This window comes from Mytilus californianus, unplaced genomic scaffold, assembly GCF_021869535.1.
Source record: "Mytilus californianus isolate M0D057914Y unplaced genomic scaffold, xbMytCali1.0.p SCAF_11, whole genome shotgun sequence".
Taxonomy (NCBI): domain Eukaryota; kingdom Metazoa; phylum Mollusca; class Bivalvia; order Mytilida; family Mytilidae; genus Mytilus; species Mytilus californianus.
In genome coordinates, this window is record NW_026262593.1 from 14256298 (window position 1) to 14273741 (window position 17444).

General features: G+C 33.0%; 1 protein-coding gene across 1 annotated transcript; it reads right to left on the minus strand.

Annotated features, from left to right (window-relative positions):
• Window positions 1-953: 953 nt before the first annotated feature.
• Window positions 954-13736, minus strand: LOC127719612 (carbonyl reductase [NADPH] 3-like). Its single transcript, XM_052225839.1, has 8 exons — window positions 13556-13736; window positions 11853-11934; window positions 10004-10182; window positions 8496-8599; window positions 5659-5787; window positions 3418-3559; window positions 2684-2747; window positions 954-1186 (listed from the first exon to the last, which is right to left on the minus strand). The coding sequence occupies exons 1-8, from the start codon at window positions 13574-13576 to the stop codon at window positions 1089-1091; spliced, it is 819 nt and encodes a 272-aa protein (XP_052081799.1). The 5' UTR covers window positions 13577-13736; the 3' UTR covers window positions 954-1088.
• Between the last annotated feature and the right edge of the window lie 3708 nt (window positions 13737-17444).

The window sequence follows — 17444 nt, forward strand, 5'->3', positions numbered from 1 at the left end:
ACTAACAAAGGCCAGAGGCTCCTGACTTGGGACAGGCGCAAAAATGCGGCGGGGTTAAACATGTTTAGTGAGATCTCAACCCTCCCCCTATACCTCTAGCCAATGTAGAATAAAGAAACACATAGTAATACGCACAGTAAAACTCAGTTTAAAAGAAGTCCGACTCCGATGTCAAAATAGGTAACAAAAGAAACTAAGCAAAATGAAAAAAATTGATACATAAATGAACAAAGGACTACTAGCAGTTACTGACATGCCAGCTCCAGACCTCAATTAAACCTATTGAAAGATTATGTCTTCATCATATGAAAATCAAGTACAATCCCTCCCGTTAGGGGTTTAGTATCATACCATCATAAAATATATGAGAAGAACATAACCCGTATCATGCCAACAACTGGTTTTAGAATAAATGTGTTTATTTCCGATGCAAAGACCCTATGAGTGAACCAATATTAATACCAAAATATGCAATCCTTAATGACTTGACAACAGTATCGTAACTATATCCTTTCCGAATAAGTATGTTTAAAGGTTTGGTTAGCTTTTGAGGTGAATGCCGACATTTTTGTGCTTTGTAAAGAATATTACCATAAATATTGGATGTGAAATACCTGAACGTATAAGATGTCTGAATGTTGATTTATATTTACGAATGGTGTCCTTGTACCGATGATAAAATTTAGTAAATGTTTTGACTAGTTTGTGATATCGAAAACCCTGGCGTAATAATTTTTCAGTAATACAGAGATTTCTTTCGTTGAAATCAAATACGTTGTTACATACACGAGCGAATCGAACAAGTTGAGATATATAGACACCATAAGATGGCGACAAGGGAACGTCACCATCTAAAAATGGATAATTAACAATAGGAAATGACAAATCATCTCTTTTATCATAAATTTTGGTATTAAGCTTTCTGAGCGTATATAAAAGATATAAGTTTGGTCTTTAAGTGATGTATTTCCATTTATTCTAAAATCTTAAACTTCTCAATAGACATGACACAAATTTCAACAAATATAAATTATATGAATAACTAAACAACAAGCTCATACAATACAAAATGTGGAAAATTTGTTCTTTTATCCCCAATTCTGAATTGTTCGATCAGACACAAAATCTCCTTTAGGACTTGTAGTACCTGGAGATAGTAATGCCAAATACACTGGTGTATCGGCTCCTAAAAGAGAAAAAAACAGAAGAAAAGTCACTGCAAACAGACAAGATCTGTTTAAATCATTACAATTACAATCTTGTTTAAGTGTTAAACCTTGATAGTTACCTTTATTTTATATTTCAGCTATTTGTGAAATGTTTTGATTAATGCATTGTAAAGTATATGATTTGTATACTTGCACTCCGACCGTTGGAGTCATTTTAGAAGCGTATCGACGCACTGCTGGAAAATGAAGATAAAATTTAATATTTTTGGTGCGTTCAAAGCACTTTTCAGTCATCAGGAATTACTTGAAGATAAGTTTATTTAGTGTCAAGAATGACTGTGTAAATGCATACTTCTGACCTTGACCTCTTTTTAAGACGAAATTTTTAAACTAAATTATTATGAAATAAGATGAAATATTTTAATGAAAATGTTATGACATCAGATGAATTATTCTTTAAATATTGAAATCACGTGATAGAAACAAAGCGACGTGGTATGATTGCCAGTGAGAAAACTATTCACCGGGTTCCAAATGAAATTGATACAAACATTTTTATATCACCATAAGGCCGTCAACATTGAGCCAAACTTATTTCGCATAGTACGCTATAAAAGGCTTCGATATGACAAAATGTGAAAAGAATTTAAACTACAAAACCAATTCACGATTTATGTCAACACAGCAAACAACAAACCTTAGTTTATACTTTATTTCCAACTTTACACAGATAGTTTCCCTTGCAATATTGTGTTCATATACCTCGGATATTCATAAATCTTAATAGATCGCATAAAGTGAATCGCCGTAAGTTTCGGTCTTTCCGGCAAATAATTGATTCATATCGGACTCGGTTGGATAGTCGTGTCATTGGCAATCCATTGGCAATCATACAACATCTCCTTATTTTATATCTATTGTATTTCATTTTTAGTATACAGTTGACTATATATTTTCTAATGTGCTTGAGCAATTTTGAAGTTTATATCTTTCTTCACTATAACGAAATTTGGAATAATGTTTTCTCTAATTTTCATGCTTTATTCACATTTCTCGACAGGCAAATGATTGATCGAAATTTAATTATGACGTCAAATTTTCTTAGTTCCTTCAGAATTTCCTATTGTGACGTCATGAAAAAGGGTGACCATGCTTGATGACGTCAAATATAAAGAAACACAACTTTCGGCAAATCTTTGAAAAACAAGGATAAACTTTGTTTAGATATCGTCTAAAAATCATTAGAGAAACAGATTCCACCACTGTAACTGTAACTCTTGTATAACGATATTTCTCCATTCCCAACAGTTAAATTTTAATTATTTAAAAAGCTCGGCAAGCCTCGCGGTTTAAATATTAAAATTTAACTGTCTCGAGTGGAGAAATATCGTAATACACTTGATGCAGTGGTGGAATAAATATGTACCAAAATCTGCATTGGTTTTTTTGTTGGTTAAAATTTACATGTATATATTCTAGTCATGACTTTAGCATAAGCAATGCGTATGTGTTACCTTCCGTTATTGTCTTAGGGCCTTTATGTAATGTCATATCTGTTGCAACATAGCCAGGACAACACTGAAAAGATGAAAAATAAAAATCAAATACACCTAGTCTCTTTTAGTTTGTCGCATTGAAGAAGCTTGCTGTAAAATTCTAACTTTACGTTTTTCCCAAACTGCAAAGTAGCAGTGACTTTGCTTTGATAAACTATCATGAAAGTCAACGTACCGTAGCGAGGGACGTTACCACTGATTCGGGGTGTGCGTTTTTCCTTGTAAACTTATTGGTATATATTTTTAAATATACATATGTTTTAGTATATGTTTTTATTTTTTTCTTCCCAAAAATGTATAACTGAAAGTTGTTGTATAGATATTTACCTCCAATATAACATTAAATAATAAGTAATGATGTTTTTCATTTACTGTTGTTGATAAACAATGAGTTCTATAAATTGTTATATAGGAAATCTTATAGGTCCATATCAATCAATCACTTCATTTATTATGTGGATATTCTAGAAATGTGGAGTGACATTCTCTACTGAACAAGTCAAGAATAAGATCCACTTTAGGAACGAAATGTCTTTCAAAATTATTCCGTTCTACTTCTGTTCAATTTGTCAAGTTAGTAAAAATAAAAATGTAGATTCTTTTAGTGTGTTTTCCAGAAAAAAAAAAAATATTTTTGACTAAGTTTTTGTTACAAGATATTTCAGAGAAATCAGTTCTCATGGAAGACTTACAGCATTAACGACAATATCTTCCCTAGGATCTGAGTTTAATTCTCTTTGTTGAATGAACGTCATAACAGTTACTCCTAGTTTTGACATTCCATAAGGTTTAAAAAAGAATCCTTGTTTTTCATGGTCATCAATTTGTGCAGCACTGAAATAATGTACAATTTATTTCATCAGCAATCCAAATATACAAAATCATATTGAATTCTAAATTAACAATCACTGGTAACTTACAATAAAATATAGCGCCGTCGAGGGAAACTGTTCGTCAGACAGGTTTTACGGTGAAAAGCAACACTTCTGTCATAAATTTATACTTTCGAGACTATACAAGAGAGGCGAAAGATACTTAAGGGATATTCAAACTCATTAGTCGAAAATAAACAACGCCATGGCAAAAAAAAAGGTAAACGAAAACCAAAATCTGAGTAACACGAACCAAACCAAAACCAGGTGCCCCGGAAGGGAAAGCAGATCCTGCTCCACATGTGGCACCCGTCGTGTTGCTCATGTAAGTATAAATCCGGTGATAAGTCTAATGCAGATGGTCACATTCGAGGAAAAGAGGACGGGATTGTGATGACGATCGCGACAATTGGAACGTATCCGTTGTCATCTGTGAAACAGATATTCCATACCGGTCAACCAACTCGTGATGGTGTCCGTAAAATTTTCAAAGGGATTAATTCAACTTCACTACTTGGAACTCTTAGTTCAATAGCTTCCTTGAAAGCAGCAACCCTCTATCCAGGAAATTATGATAAGAAATGCAAGCCCTGGAAAATCGTTTCAACTTGAAGATATACTAGTATACTTGAATGCTACTACATAGAAATGGAAAGTTCACAATTGGGAAGCTGAAATCATCTCTTTTTCGTAAAGTTTTGTTCTCAACTGGCACTCATTGTCATTTTCTGTATGTAAGACAAGATATGAGTCAGACTTAACTGTATCTGTTGTATCATTTCTGTCAAGCACAACATAACAAATCACATCATCAACGAAAACACCGATACACGTTATATATTGAACACTACCTACTCAATTAAAAAAAGAAAATCCAGAGTGCATGTATTATTGTGTAATACTGAAAAAAATATGTAATGTATATGGGGAATCACCAATATGGAGAACTTTGTTATATCCAATACCCAAAGTTAAATACTAAAAAAAATAGACTTACATAAGGAAAAAATAAAAAAATATTACACAAATAACACATGACTGAAATAGATCCCTGCTTGTCTTTTTGTCTTTCCTATGTATGTGCGGTTCCTTCCTAAGAGATGGGGAAGCTCCGTCTGCCGGTACCAAACAAAAATCAATAAAATAAAATTTACACAGGACTGACCTATAGAAGACATGTACCATTTTGAGGATCTCGTAGACGAAGCTATCAAATATCGATAAATAAATACGTCTGTTGCTTTCAATTAAAATGAAGCAAAGCTGTTGTGTCTTTCCTTTTTTTTTTCTTTTTTTTTTTTATTGACACCGCATCGGAGGTCTCGTGGTAGCGTGCTCGCCTCGAGTGCGGGGGGTCGTCGGTTCGAACTCTGGCCGGATCAATCCAAAGCCTATAACATTGGCAGTTGCTGATTTTCTGCTAAGCACGCGGCAGTAAGGAGTCATATAAGAGCAAACACTGAGTCAGAGTAATGTGTCCGGGTAGGGTGACATGTCTTTCTTGTGAACTAGCATGTTTAAAATCCGGCTTATTGTGTCTGTCTAATACAAAACAGGGTATTTTCGCTGAACTAGTATACATAACAATTTAGGGGCCAGCCTCCGGGTGCGGGATTTTCTGGCTGTGTTGAAGACCCATTGGTGACCTTGTGCTGTTCTCTCTTTGACACATTCCCCATTTCCATTCTGAATTTTATTAATATTGCATTACCATCTCGTCCAAAATATGCGGTTAGTTTGCCATTGGACGTTAATCAGCCATCCATCCACGCATCTACAAAATGACAAGTGTATCGATATCGTCTCACAAATGTATCTTTGAATATGAAACTCAATGGAGCTTTCATGAGAACCATTTGTAGAAATATGGATTTAGATTAAAGCCATGATCTGAATTCTAATATATGCATGATTGCATAAGATAATATTGAATGTATTATATATGATGTAGAGGTATATGTGAGCTCAATACATACTAAAAAAGAAATGCGGTTAACTATAATGTATCTCAACCATATTAAGGAATAACATTTTTTCAACAAGTCAAACTACAATACATACTCGATAAACTGTTGAATTAACGCAGTCAATTCATCCATAGTTATGTTTGGCTGTTTGAACTTTGACCTCATATCTTCATTGCACTTACTAATTGCTTCTTGTGAAGCCATGCTGGACACATTAACTACCCTGTAAAATTTGCATATGTTTAAAAAAAAAGGAGGGGTTATTTTTGCATGATCAATAAGATTCAAGTTTAAGAAAATCAAATATTGAAAACAGCTGCTGATTTTTGTAAAGTTTTCATCAATCTGGAAATGCCTGTACCAAGTCAGGAATATGACAGTTGTTTTCCATCCGTTAGATATGCTTCAGCTTTTGATTTTGCTATTTTATAAAGGACTTTCGGTTTTGAATTTCCATTGGAATTCGGTATTTTTGCTACTTTACTTTTTATGACAAATCATTTATGCCTTAAATACGTATGATACTGATCACATACGACACATGTTATGATAGAAGAATTTTCTGATTTACCCTTCTTGTCTCTTATTTTGTAAACAGAGCAAAATTCATAAAATATAATGCAACATCTAAACCACAATGGCCTATACTAATTATAAAGGTTTTAAAACGATTTTAATGTCAGTCATTATAACTGCATGTAAATATAGACAAATAGAGGATTTAAAACGCCTGTAATATGATGAACTTGAAATGAAGCCTACAAGATGTGCGTTTTTTTTTTGCCGTAGATTTCATAGAGGCAGAGGAGGCAGCTTCCCCTCCAACTTTCTTATAAAACAAAATTATGTTTTTTAATATATTCTTAAAGTCACAAGAAATATGGTGTGGAAAATCTGTACCAGACAGTGCCGTTACCAGTGGTTCGACCAAAGTTACAATGTGTATACGATCAACATCAGTACCGAAAGCAGGACCTGTTTACAAGTAGGGGCGCATGCAGCGAAAAATAGCAAAAATAAGAGACTATGACACAGCAAGGTTTTGTTTTAAGAATCTTTCCGATGAAGAACGTCGGAACATTATATATTAGTGCCTAATCGTCTATGTATTTATAATATTAAAAAAAATCAGTGGTGCTGATATATCAGATCTTTGGATGATACATTTCCTTGGCAAAGTTATTCAGTGTCTGAAGTTGGAGCTAAAAACCCAATGTAAGACAAACGAGAGCGATAAAAAAATTCACGATAAAAGTGAAAATGTTCAGCCGATTTTAACGCATCCGTACATATAACAGTGAATACTATGTCATTTTTTTCAAGCATATACTTTTCAAAATTACGCACTTTATTTCTCATATTTCAATTACATTTTAATAATTTTGTAAGAACCTACCTATTGTATTAATTGTTAAACGTTTTTCAACCCTAATATTATGATATAATTGACATTGGGCCTTAAGCAAGCAACAATCAATCAATCAATCAATCAATAGTTTTGTAAATCTGATGTATATAAAATTGTAGTTGCTTACATCCACGCCATTTGGTCTCTGAAGTATAAGCTGTCTTATCGGCATTCTTTATATAAATAAGAAGATGTGATATGATTGCCAATGAGACAACTCTCCACCAGAGAACAAATGACATAGAAGTTAACAAGTATAATAGGTCACCGTACGGCCGTCAACAGTAAGTAAAATCCATTCCGCATAGTGAGCTGTAATAGGCCCCGAAAGGACAAACGTAAAACAATTCAAACGAAAAAAACTAGCGACCTGATTTATGTATAAAACAATAAACCGAAAAACATATGATATACAGCAACAAACGACAACCAGTGAATTACATGCTCCCGACTTCGGATAGTCTCAGACAGAATGTGACGGGGTTAAACATTTCTGATGGCGCCAAAATCTCCCCCAAGTCAGCGGTGTAACGGCACAACATAATAACAAAATGATAAAATTCAGTGGAAAAGGATTTATTTGAATAACTCGTCAGATTTATATAAAACATACAGAAAAAAAGATCTGCAAGTACTCGCAGTTACTGAAATAATTACAAATTAAAAAATTAAAAAACTTTGTATCTTAGCCTAAAATATTAATCAGTACACATCAGACATTCAACGGTCGTGAAAAAAAGAAGACCTTGTGCAATGATATTTTTAAAAAAATCAGATATTCTAACTTTGTTATGGACTTGATTTCAGATTTGGAAGCGAAATATATATGCAGCTGCGTGTGTTATGCTTTAACACATATGATATCAAACTACGTTATCAACACGTTCAAAGTTCCAAACCAAAAGAGTTGATTGGAGTATAGAAATATTGTCATTCCCTTAATTTTTCCTTTACTGCATTAAAACCCTTCCTAAAGTTAGGCGTACATTTGGCTTTGTGGAATGTACACACTTGTGGCCGCATCTTGTACAAATGATGACGTTAAATTTGATGTCTAGTGTACAAAGAGCGGGGGTCACACTCTCTGCACATTAAAAACCTTTGAAATAACTTTTTTAAAGGTCCTAAGGCTGCATTTTTTTATCAAAATGTCTGCTCTTTTCGAACAGACCCTCATCTCAATTTCCTGACCTTCACCCCGGTCGTCCTACGTTTTCAATAATGTTTGTCTTTTCGTCTTATTTCTTTGTAATGTTATTTTCTGTCCTCCTTTTGATATTGTGTTTTGTTTTCCCCTTGATTTCTTCCTGATTTCGTTGACATGACAGATGCAGATCCAGGATTTTGAAAATGGGGAAGGGCGCAGGCCCCCAAACTAGACAAAGTTTGATGTTGGGTAGGTAAATAGTCTGGATTAACTATAAATGAGCTCCATGAGGGGGGCAGGCAATCCCCCAACATAAATCCTCCTCTACATGACACTGCTGTATGAATCATAAAGGCTTTCTTGACTGTATAATTACCTAGCATGTGGCTTTAGAAGAGGAAACAAAGTATTACAAACATTCAAGGTACCAAAGTAATTTGTGCGACATGTCGTTGTAGCTCGCTCGCCAATAGTTCCTACCTGAAAAAATACGTCCAGAAGATATATTTCCCCACTAGAATTTGTATGATTTAAGGTGGTACCTAACACTACAGGGAGATAACTCTGTAAAAATCAGCTAAACGTTTTAATTACGTTGTATTGTTAAGGAAATATTAAGCTTCTCAATGATCAAAATAAGTGTTTGTCAAACTGCTATATAACCAAAGAAATTTTTCTGATAAAGTGGTTGGTTCAAATTTTTTGAAATTTTTATATTTTTGTCAAAGGGTCAAAGTAAACATTTTGTCAAAATTTTATGAAAATTAAACGAGCCAAATTAATATTAGTCAAGGTGTTGGGTACCACCTTAAAAGTAAATAAAGTAAAAGTAATTTTTGTAGTTATAAAGTAAATTAGATATATTGTCCCAGACGGTTAGTAATGCGTTGCTCTGTCATCCTCCATTAGATATTTTGTAGGTGTAAAATGATCTATGAAATTAACTTCCTTATATTTTAGTCTCAATTACAATTTTTGTTATATATATATATATATATATATATATATATATATATATATATATATATATATATATATATATGTGTGTGTGTACAAGAGCAACTCTAGCGAACTAACCTTTAAAAGAATATATTATTAAAGTTATTTGACATTTCTTGGAACCTATAAGGACCATGTTAAATATCATATTCAAACTGCTGTGTTCGTTTATTTCAGAATCAATAGGTCTTTATCATTCTTCCATTGCCATTGGAATTGGAATTTTAATCAAGAGTAGGGCAAACATTATAGCAGAAAAGAAATATGTTTTCAATGAATCGAACCGGATTTAGTGTCCAGAGGCTTCATATAACGGCAAATGTATTTGCAAAAATAATTATACTTCGGTGGCAAACATGATTCAAATCATAAGTGTTTCTCGTTTCTCGTTTTTTATATAGATTAGACCGTTGGTTTTCCCGTTTGAATGGTTTTACAATAGTAATTTTTTGGAGCCCTTTATAGCTTACTGTTCGGTGTGAGCCAAGGCTCCGTGTTGAAGACCGTACTTTGACCTATAATGGTTTACTTTTATAAATTTTGACTTGGATGGAGAGTTGTCTCATTGGCACTCATACCACATCTTCTTATATCTATGAAAGAAAATACGATACTTGATTAAATTCCTCTTCTGTTTTGATGAGTTTTCTCTCATTCTGCGTTGGCTGGTGCTTTTCTATGAACAGTTTGTACAGTTTGAGATGTTTACCATTGGTCCAACAGGTAGTATGTTATATGCCTGAACAATGGCATTTACACAATGTTATGTAATATCTCATGTTTTGTATCGGAAGAACTGGACATTTACTTTCTATAATTTCGGTTTGACAACGCGTTTTGTCAATAACATATAACGAATAACGACTAAATTTTGAAAATAGATACCTTGTTCGAAATACCAGCATTGTTTATCAATATATCAATCCCTCCATAGTTTTCCTTGATAAAATCCTTCAGTTTGATTATTGAACTCAAGTCATCAATATCGAGAGTATAGTATTTAGGTGAAAGTCCTTCCTTCTGTAGTTGAGTTACTGCAACTTGACATCTCTCCTCAGATCGACCTGTAAATTGTAGAGACTGTTACAAGTATCCTTTTTTTTTTCTTTTTCTTTTTTTTTTTTTTGTGAGTAATATCTTTTATTTTAAATCACCTGGATAACATGAACCCTAAGCAGTCCAGGGCAGCTGACAGAGGGATCCCTGCTTTCATTTAACATATCCCATTTACCAGGGAAAATACAAATGGGTGAAGAAATATATATATACAAAAAAAACAGCATCTGTTTATAATTAGTTAATGTATTCTTCCCATGATTCTTTACACTTTGAAATCTTGCAATTACATATAATTTTATCCTTTTAAGGTACAATTATAAAAATATATTTAACTGTTATTTATATTGTATTCTAATAATTAATCCACTGTATCAGATTTACTGCTTCTATTCTTCTGACGAATATTTGTTATAAATATTCAGCGTACAATACCTCTTCAGCAGACAGGTGTCTTGGAATACACCGAGGTCTGATAATTTATCATCATGATTCTATAAAAGTTGTGAATGAATTGAGTAGAAATTATCGAAGGTCAGCAATCAACAGCAAGTTCTCCAAACACAAAATTGAGAAGAAAAAGACAACCCAAAAACAAAGGAAAATCAGATATGATATTAGACAACTACTGAGGATGTTCCTGACTATGAAAGTTACAAAGAACAAACAATTAAAATCAGTACAGAAAATTCACAAAAATATTAGATAACGGTTTATTAGTTAAAAATACAAAAGTACGAAAATTTATTTCCCACCCACTTTCAAATACCGGTTTCTGTACTTCTATGAAGATTCAATAGAAAAACGATATTCTACCCGAATGATTTTTCATAGAATCAAAAGTTACTTTATCAAGTAATGACGAAAAATCACTCAATTATAATGCCGCAGCAAATACACGTTAGTGGCCGTGGCATTTAGATTTCAACTTTCCAACATGTCTATTAATCCCAATGAGTTCAGTTGACCCTACTAGTTTGTATTTGCGCTTTATTTGTTGAGTGTAGACTTTGGTGGATAGTTGTCTCATTGGCAATCATACCACATCTCCTCATATTAATATTAATGTATTTTGATGAGTGTGCATACCATTCAACTTTCTTTCTGTGAGTGTGGAATAATTATTGAAAAGAGTCCTTGTTTTTAATGTTTTATAGTTTTTTGTTAATTTATAACACTATCGTATACTTATACTATTAAACGGGGCACCACGTTTTATTTTTTTCAGCTCTGTTGATGTTGTTGGCAAAATTAAAAAAAAACAAAGGTATATTGAACGAAATCACCGAAATTACCTTTATATGATATCATATAATTTTCGATACTAATTTTTCTTCAAACATATATTGTGAGAGTGTGACCAAATCGATGACATTGTTGAAAATATGTGATGTATGGTGACAAAATTGAATAATAACAATCGACCATTTTAGATGTCATAAATTTCAGCTAACCTCTTTTCGTGTCGACATGGAAACATTCACTTTTATTCTATATTGCTGTATTGAATATAAAGGTTGAATTTTTGAAAGGAAGAAGAGCTTTATTTGTCTGTTGGTCTTTCTCTTTTTTCTAGCTATGGCGTTGTCAGTTTATTTTTCGACTTATGAGTTTATCTTATGACTTTATCTTTCGCCTCTCTTTTGTTATTTATATCATCGTTCTATTATATAAGTACCTGTTAAGATGACGTCCCCGTCAAACTGTTTGCACAAGGATTCGACAATGGCAAAACCTATTCCTTTATTTGCACCTGTCACCTGTAAATTCAAAGCAACATTTATTGAATTCCCTCGTGAATTGTTCAAGATAGTATATACAATGTATTATCAGCTCAGGAGTTAATGTTTCGGAACTGACACGAATTTTAACATACCATTCTAAAATTCTCCATTAATAAATTTAGATTTTAATCAAGAAACTCAGGTTCCCACTGCCTCAGACTAAGTTAACCTTTGCAGTATTTTGGCTAATCGTTTTTCTTTTTTTTTATCGCCTTTTGTTCATAAAACTCCTCAAGCATCTATAAATCCTTGACCTTCTAACGTTTGGGTTTGGCTTCGGACGCACCAAGTACATAAAACGTTATTTTCATTTATTCGTGTTTCCTTGGAGATCATTTTGGTCCGGGAAGATCAAAAAACTATTTCATAAATTTAGGTAAACTTTAGCATGCAAATTTTGCACTGGTATCCTTTGTCTTCGTCCAGTAACCCCATTTTAGAAATTAAGGTTTCAACTCCCTTAGGCAAAGTTGACCTTAGATGGATTTGGCTATTTTCTGGGGTCCTTTCGATCATATAGCTCCTCAACTGTCTCATTTCTTATACATCCCAGGCTTTCAAATATCTGGCTTTGATCGTTCCTGATGAATTAAGGTAAATCAATTCAAGCGCTTCGGACGCATGAAATTTATAGCGTGCTGTTTCCATTTTTTTACTAATGATATGTACAATAATTAAATTAGAGTACTGACTTCGTTTTTGAGTTATACATAATTGAAAGGGATATTCTTGGTTAAAAAATGGTTTCTACCACAAAACTTCGAAATAAGCGAAGTTTGTCGTCATGTTGCCGGGGTTTTGTTTTTGACGTTTTTCATTTTCATTGGTAAATTATTTAAAAAAAGTCGATGACCCTATGATTAATTATATGAATGAAATGGATATCAATTTTAATGGAAATCCTTAGAATTTTAATTAAGATTGAAGATTTCCTAGAGAACATTTTCACCCATTTTACAATGTACATCTGTTTACAAAAGAATTCATGCAATGATATTTAAGAAGTGAAAAAAATAGGAAATCAATATATATTTTTCCTAATGTTATTTCAAGTTTAACATATCGTAGTTGTGTGTAAAATTTATAAAAATATGTGCCTTTAGTAAAGTTCGTACACTCGAAATCTAGAACCCAATTTAAAGCCACTTTCAGACCACGAATGTAATTGATACCATATAACTTATACACGGTACATATAGTTTTTACAATTAGATATCTGAAACTATCTGAAATTTATTTCCTTATGTTGAAAAGTTTATTTGAAATAGTATTTGTGCACAACAAAACGTGTTTATAATATGTGCGTAACACATATAATCGATATCAACTCTAATGTAAAAAAAAAATCCGATAATTATTGGATTTCTCCTTATTTTTAGATTTTAAATAGAAACTAAATTAATTAGGATTTCACTCAGAATTAATGTTTAATTTTAAGCATATTATTTTTATGAAAGTAGGAACAACTGATAACTATCAATAATATGTAAACATAACTGTATGCACACGTAAAAGTAAGAAAAGTAGATATATGATATATGTAAACACAAACGTCCTATTCAAAGAGAAAGTACACATTTAACATATAATTACTTACAATTGCAACGCGTGTAGTCATCGTCCTGCTTTCTTTCTTTTTGATTTGAAAGGCGTGTTGAAAATAAAAATTTAAAAGATATTGAATGTATTATTAAGACGTCGTACAATTTTTCCTTTACGTTAGCTACATTAACTAGCTACTGTAACATTATTTTCATTCACTTTGAACCGGAAGTGATAATGATTGTTTTAATCAATGAAAAATACTCCTATTATAGTAATGTTAACAGTTCTTCTTAATTGAGTGCAGTGTAAAGTCTTAGCAACTTGTAAACACAATTTAAGATATAAAACTGATATCTGACAGGCTTGTGTCTCTTGAACATCTGAAACATTTTATTTCATAGGTTTATATTTTTTCAGTAACTTTTTTCTATTATCGAATTAGAAAAAAAAAACTACAAAAAATAGTCTTATTAACCAATTTCTCTTCACAATATCCTCCTTCTCCATACGTAAGTAATACGTAAAGGGCGTCTGTACAATTAAAACACCAGATATTCAGATACACAGAACGACAATAACAGAAGAGATTCCTGACTTTAAACTTGTTAATTTTAAAAATATGTGACGGGATTTACCAATAAGTTGTTTTATTTATTAATTGTTCGCAACATGAATCGCTATAAGTCTAGATCGATGGATTAACCAATGTTTATTGAAAACACACAACCTTATTTCAGTACAAATCGTGTATCTCTATACAGTGCATTACAGATTTGAAAAACACATACAGGTTCAAATAAAACAAAACTAAATAATACCATACGAAAGAAATCTTCGACTAATTGAAATAAAGCTTAAAGTAAGTAATCTGCCGAAATAGACCTCAGATAGTCCTACGCTGTTTTATCAGCCACTTTAAACACCAGGTTTAATACATACGGGACTAACCTGTATCATCATAAGCAGTCTTCCAACGATAAACACTTTTGGAACTATCATGACAATGTCTCACTATATCAACTTAACGACAAACATTTATCTATTCAAAGAGCCTATATGCTAACTGTTGTTCATCTGACATAATGTTCGGTTTTGTTCATATAAATTATTTTGGAATCGTATGGGGTATGACACATGCAAATAAGAATATTATAAAATAAGGTGATTTGGAAAGATTTTAAATGAGTTACGTATCAACCAGAGACCAAACGACAATGTTAGCAACTATAGATCACTGCATACCTTACGGGCTTCATCAACGAGCAAATTCCACACCGTATAGCAAACTGAAAAATGATAAAATGTAAAACTAAAACAATTCAAACTTGAAAACTAACGGCCTAATGTAAAAACAGAACAGCTAAGGAAAACAAATATGATATAAATACATGTACAGTGGCAAACGAAACAATTGAATTCTAGTCTTGGGACAGGCAAATACAACATGCTTGGTGTCTATCTCGTCTACGCATCCAATTCAGACTTCTTACTAAATAACGTGTCTTCTAAGTCTGCTTGTGTCTGAACTGGTTACGTGTCCTTTCAGTCTGTGTGTGTCTGAACTGGTCACGTGTCTTCTAAGTCTGTTTGTGTCTGAACTGGTTACGTGTCCTTTCAGTCTGTGTGTGTCTGAACTGGTCACGTGTCTTCTAAGTCTGTTTGTGTCTGAACTGGTTACGTGTCCTTTCAGTCTGTGTGTGTCTGAACTGGTCACGTGTCTTTTAAATATGTTTGTGTCTGAACTGGTTACGTGTCCTTTAAGTCTGTTTGTGTCTGAACTGGTTAGGCGTACCTTTAGTCTGTTTGAGTCTGAACTGGTTATAACATCTTATAGTCTGTTGGAGTCTGAACTGGTTACGTGTCCTTTTAATTTATTCTGTTTGTGTCTGATCTGGTTACGTGGCCTTTTAGTCTGGTTGCGTCTGAACTGGTCACGTGTCTTTTAAAGTTGTCTGAACTGGTTACGTGTCCTTTTAGTCTGTTTGTGTCTGAACTGGTTACATGTCCTTTTAGTCTGTTTATGTATGTACTGGTTAGGTGTCCTATAAGTTGCTGTGTCTTAACTGGTTACGTGTCCTTTTAGTCTGTTGATGTCTGAACTGTTTACGTGTCCTTCTAGTCTGCTTGTGTTTGAATTGTATTCCTCTCTATTCAGTCTGTTTTTGTCTAGACTGCTTACAACTCCTTTAAGTCTGTTTACTTTTGAGGGCTGCCTACCTGTCCTTTTAGTCTGTTTGTCTCACGGCTGCGTACATTTCCTGAAGTCAGTTTGTGTCTGGGCTGCTAACGTGTTCTTAATGTGTGTTTGTATATATATAAAAAGAAGAAGATGTGGTATGATTGCCAATGAGACAACTCTCTACAAGAGACCAATTGACACAGAAATTAACAATATATAGGTCGCCGTATGGCCTTCAACAATGAGCAAACCCCATACCGCACAGTCAGCTATAAAAGGCTCCGAAATGACAATGTAAAACAATTCAAACGAGAAAAACTAACGGCATAATTTATGTACAAAAAATTAACGAAAAACAAATATGTAACACATAAACAAACGACAACCACTGAATTACAGGCTCCTGACTTGGGACAGGCACATACATAAAACATTAAACGAAAAACATGTATAGCAGAAACAAATAAGGAAATCTAATGCATTTCAGCCTTCTGACTTAGGAAAGTAGTCAGCATAATTATTCGGGATTAAACATGTCTGCGAGCGCTAAACTCTGCTCTACCCGGGGGCAGTGCGGTAACAACACTACATAGGATATAAACTATAACAAAAGTTCACACGCTGAATTGTCTCACATGCGTTACTATTCGTGATTATTTGCTGTTGATAGTCCTGAATATATAGTTTTACTACAAGTATCACATATAAACTTAACAATACCAATGATTATAAGAAATGCGTTCAATGTAAGATAAACCAAGCCAGATAGACATGTTCACCATGCAATCATTACAAAGTATAGAGGACTTATAGCTTTAAGTATACAAAAAAATAAAACAGACCAAACCATTAAAACTAAATATTGACCAATGAACTATGAAAATAAGGTCAAGGTCAATAACCGTCTCCAGCTACATGTATGCCTTATACATCACCTGCAAGATAGACTCCACAACCAAAACCAATGTAACGATTTCGTATAGAACTAATCGGCAAAATTTTGATTACACTATATGTTTGTGTCTTTGAAGAGATGTAAAACTGAGAAAATATCAGTTTCTGCAAATGACACTATAACAGAGTATTGAAATTGTTTATTTTCTTTGTTTGTTTAAAATTTTGAAAAAATATTGAATTTCTTCCAAATTTTTATTTGTTGCAATAACATTTTAAACTGATTGTATGTGAACATATTAGTTTGAATTTCTCAGTCATTTGTGTTAAATGTCTGTGATGTATGTTTTAAATTACACAGTTTTTTGCAGCTGGATCTCAATAATCTAGTCTCACGTTAACCAATTTTATGTCTGCTTGGATTGCTGACCTAATTTTGTCTATATAACGGAAATATAAACAATTGCCATACAAGTGGGAGGTTAGGCTAGCTATAAAACCAGGTTTAACCCACAATTTTCTTCGGACAATGCCTATACCAAGTCATGAATATGACAGTTGTTTTACATTCGTTCCGTTTGTTAATATGGTGGATTTTTCAGGTTTTCTGGACTTGCAATTTTTAATTTAACCGTGGAATTAGGTATTTTTGTTAATATTTTTAAGCATTGTATGGGTAAATAAGCCATTGTTTTTTTATAGTTTATCACGCGGTATGGATTTTGCTCATGTATAAAGTCCACGTGGTGACTACTTGTAGTTGTTTTCATCCTTCTTGCATGCATTTTTTGTGGATATTTGTCTTATTGGAAATCACACTACATCTCCTTATTTTATTTACGGTCTAAAAACTAGTTTCCCTTGGAGA

What these genes read in the sequence shown, in the direction of transcription:
- LOC127719612 (XM_052225839.1), bottom strand. Translation starts at nt 13,576, where the DNA reads ATGACTACACGCGTTGCAATT. An exon ending in CGGGGACGTCATCTTAACAG is followed by an intron (nt 10,183 to 11,852) that starts GTACTTATATAA and finishes TACAATTTACAG; the next exon opens with GTCGATCTGAGGAGAGATGT. An exon ending in AAGATATTGTCGTTAATGCT is followed by an intron (nt 2,748 to 3,417) that starts GTAAGTCTTCCA and finishes TCATCTTTTCAG; the next exon opens with TGTTGTCCTGGCTATGTTGC.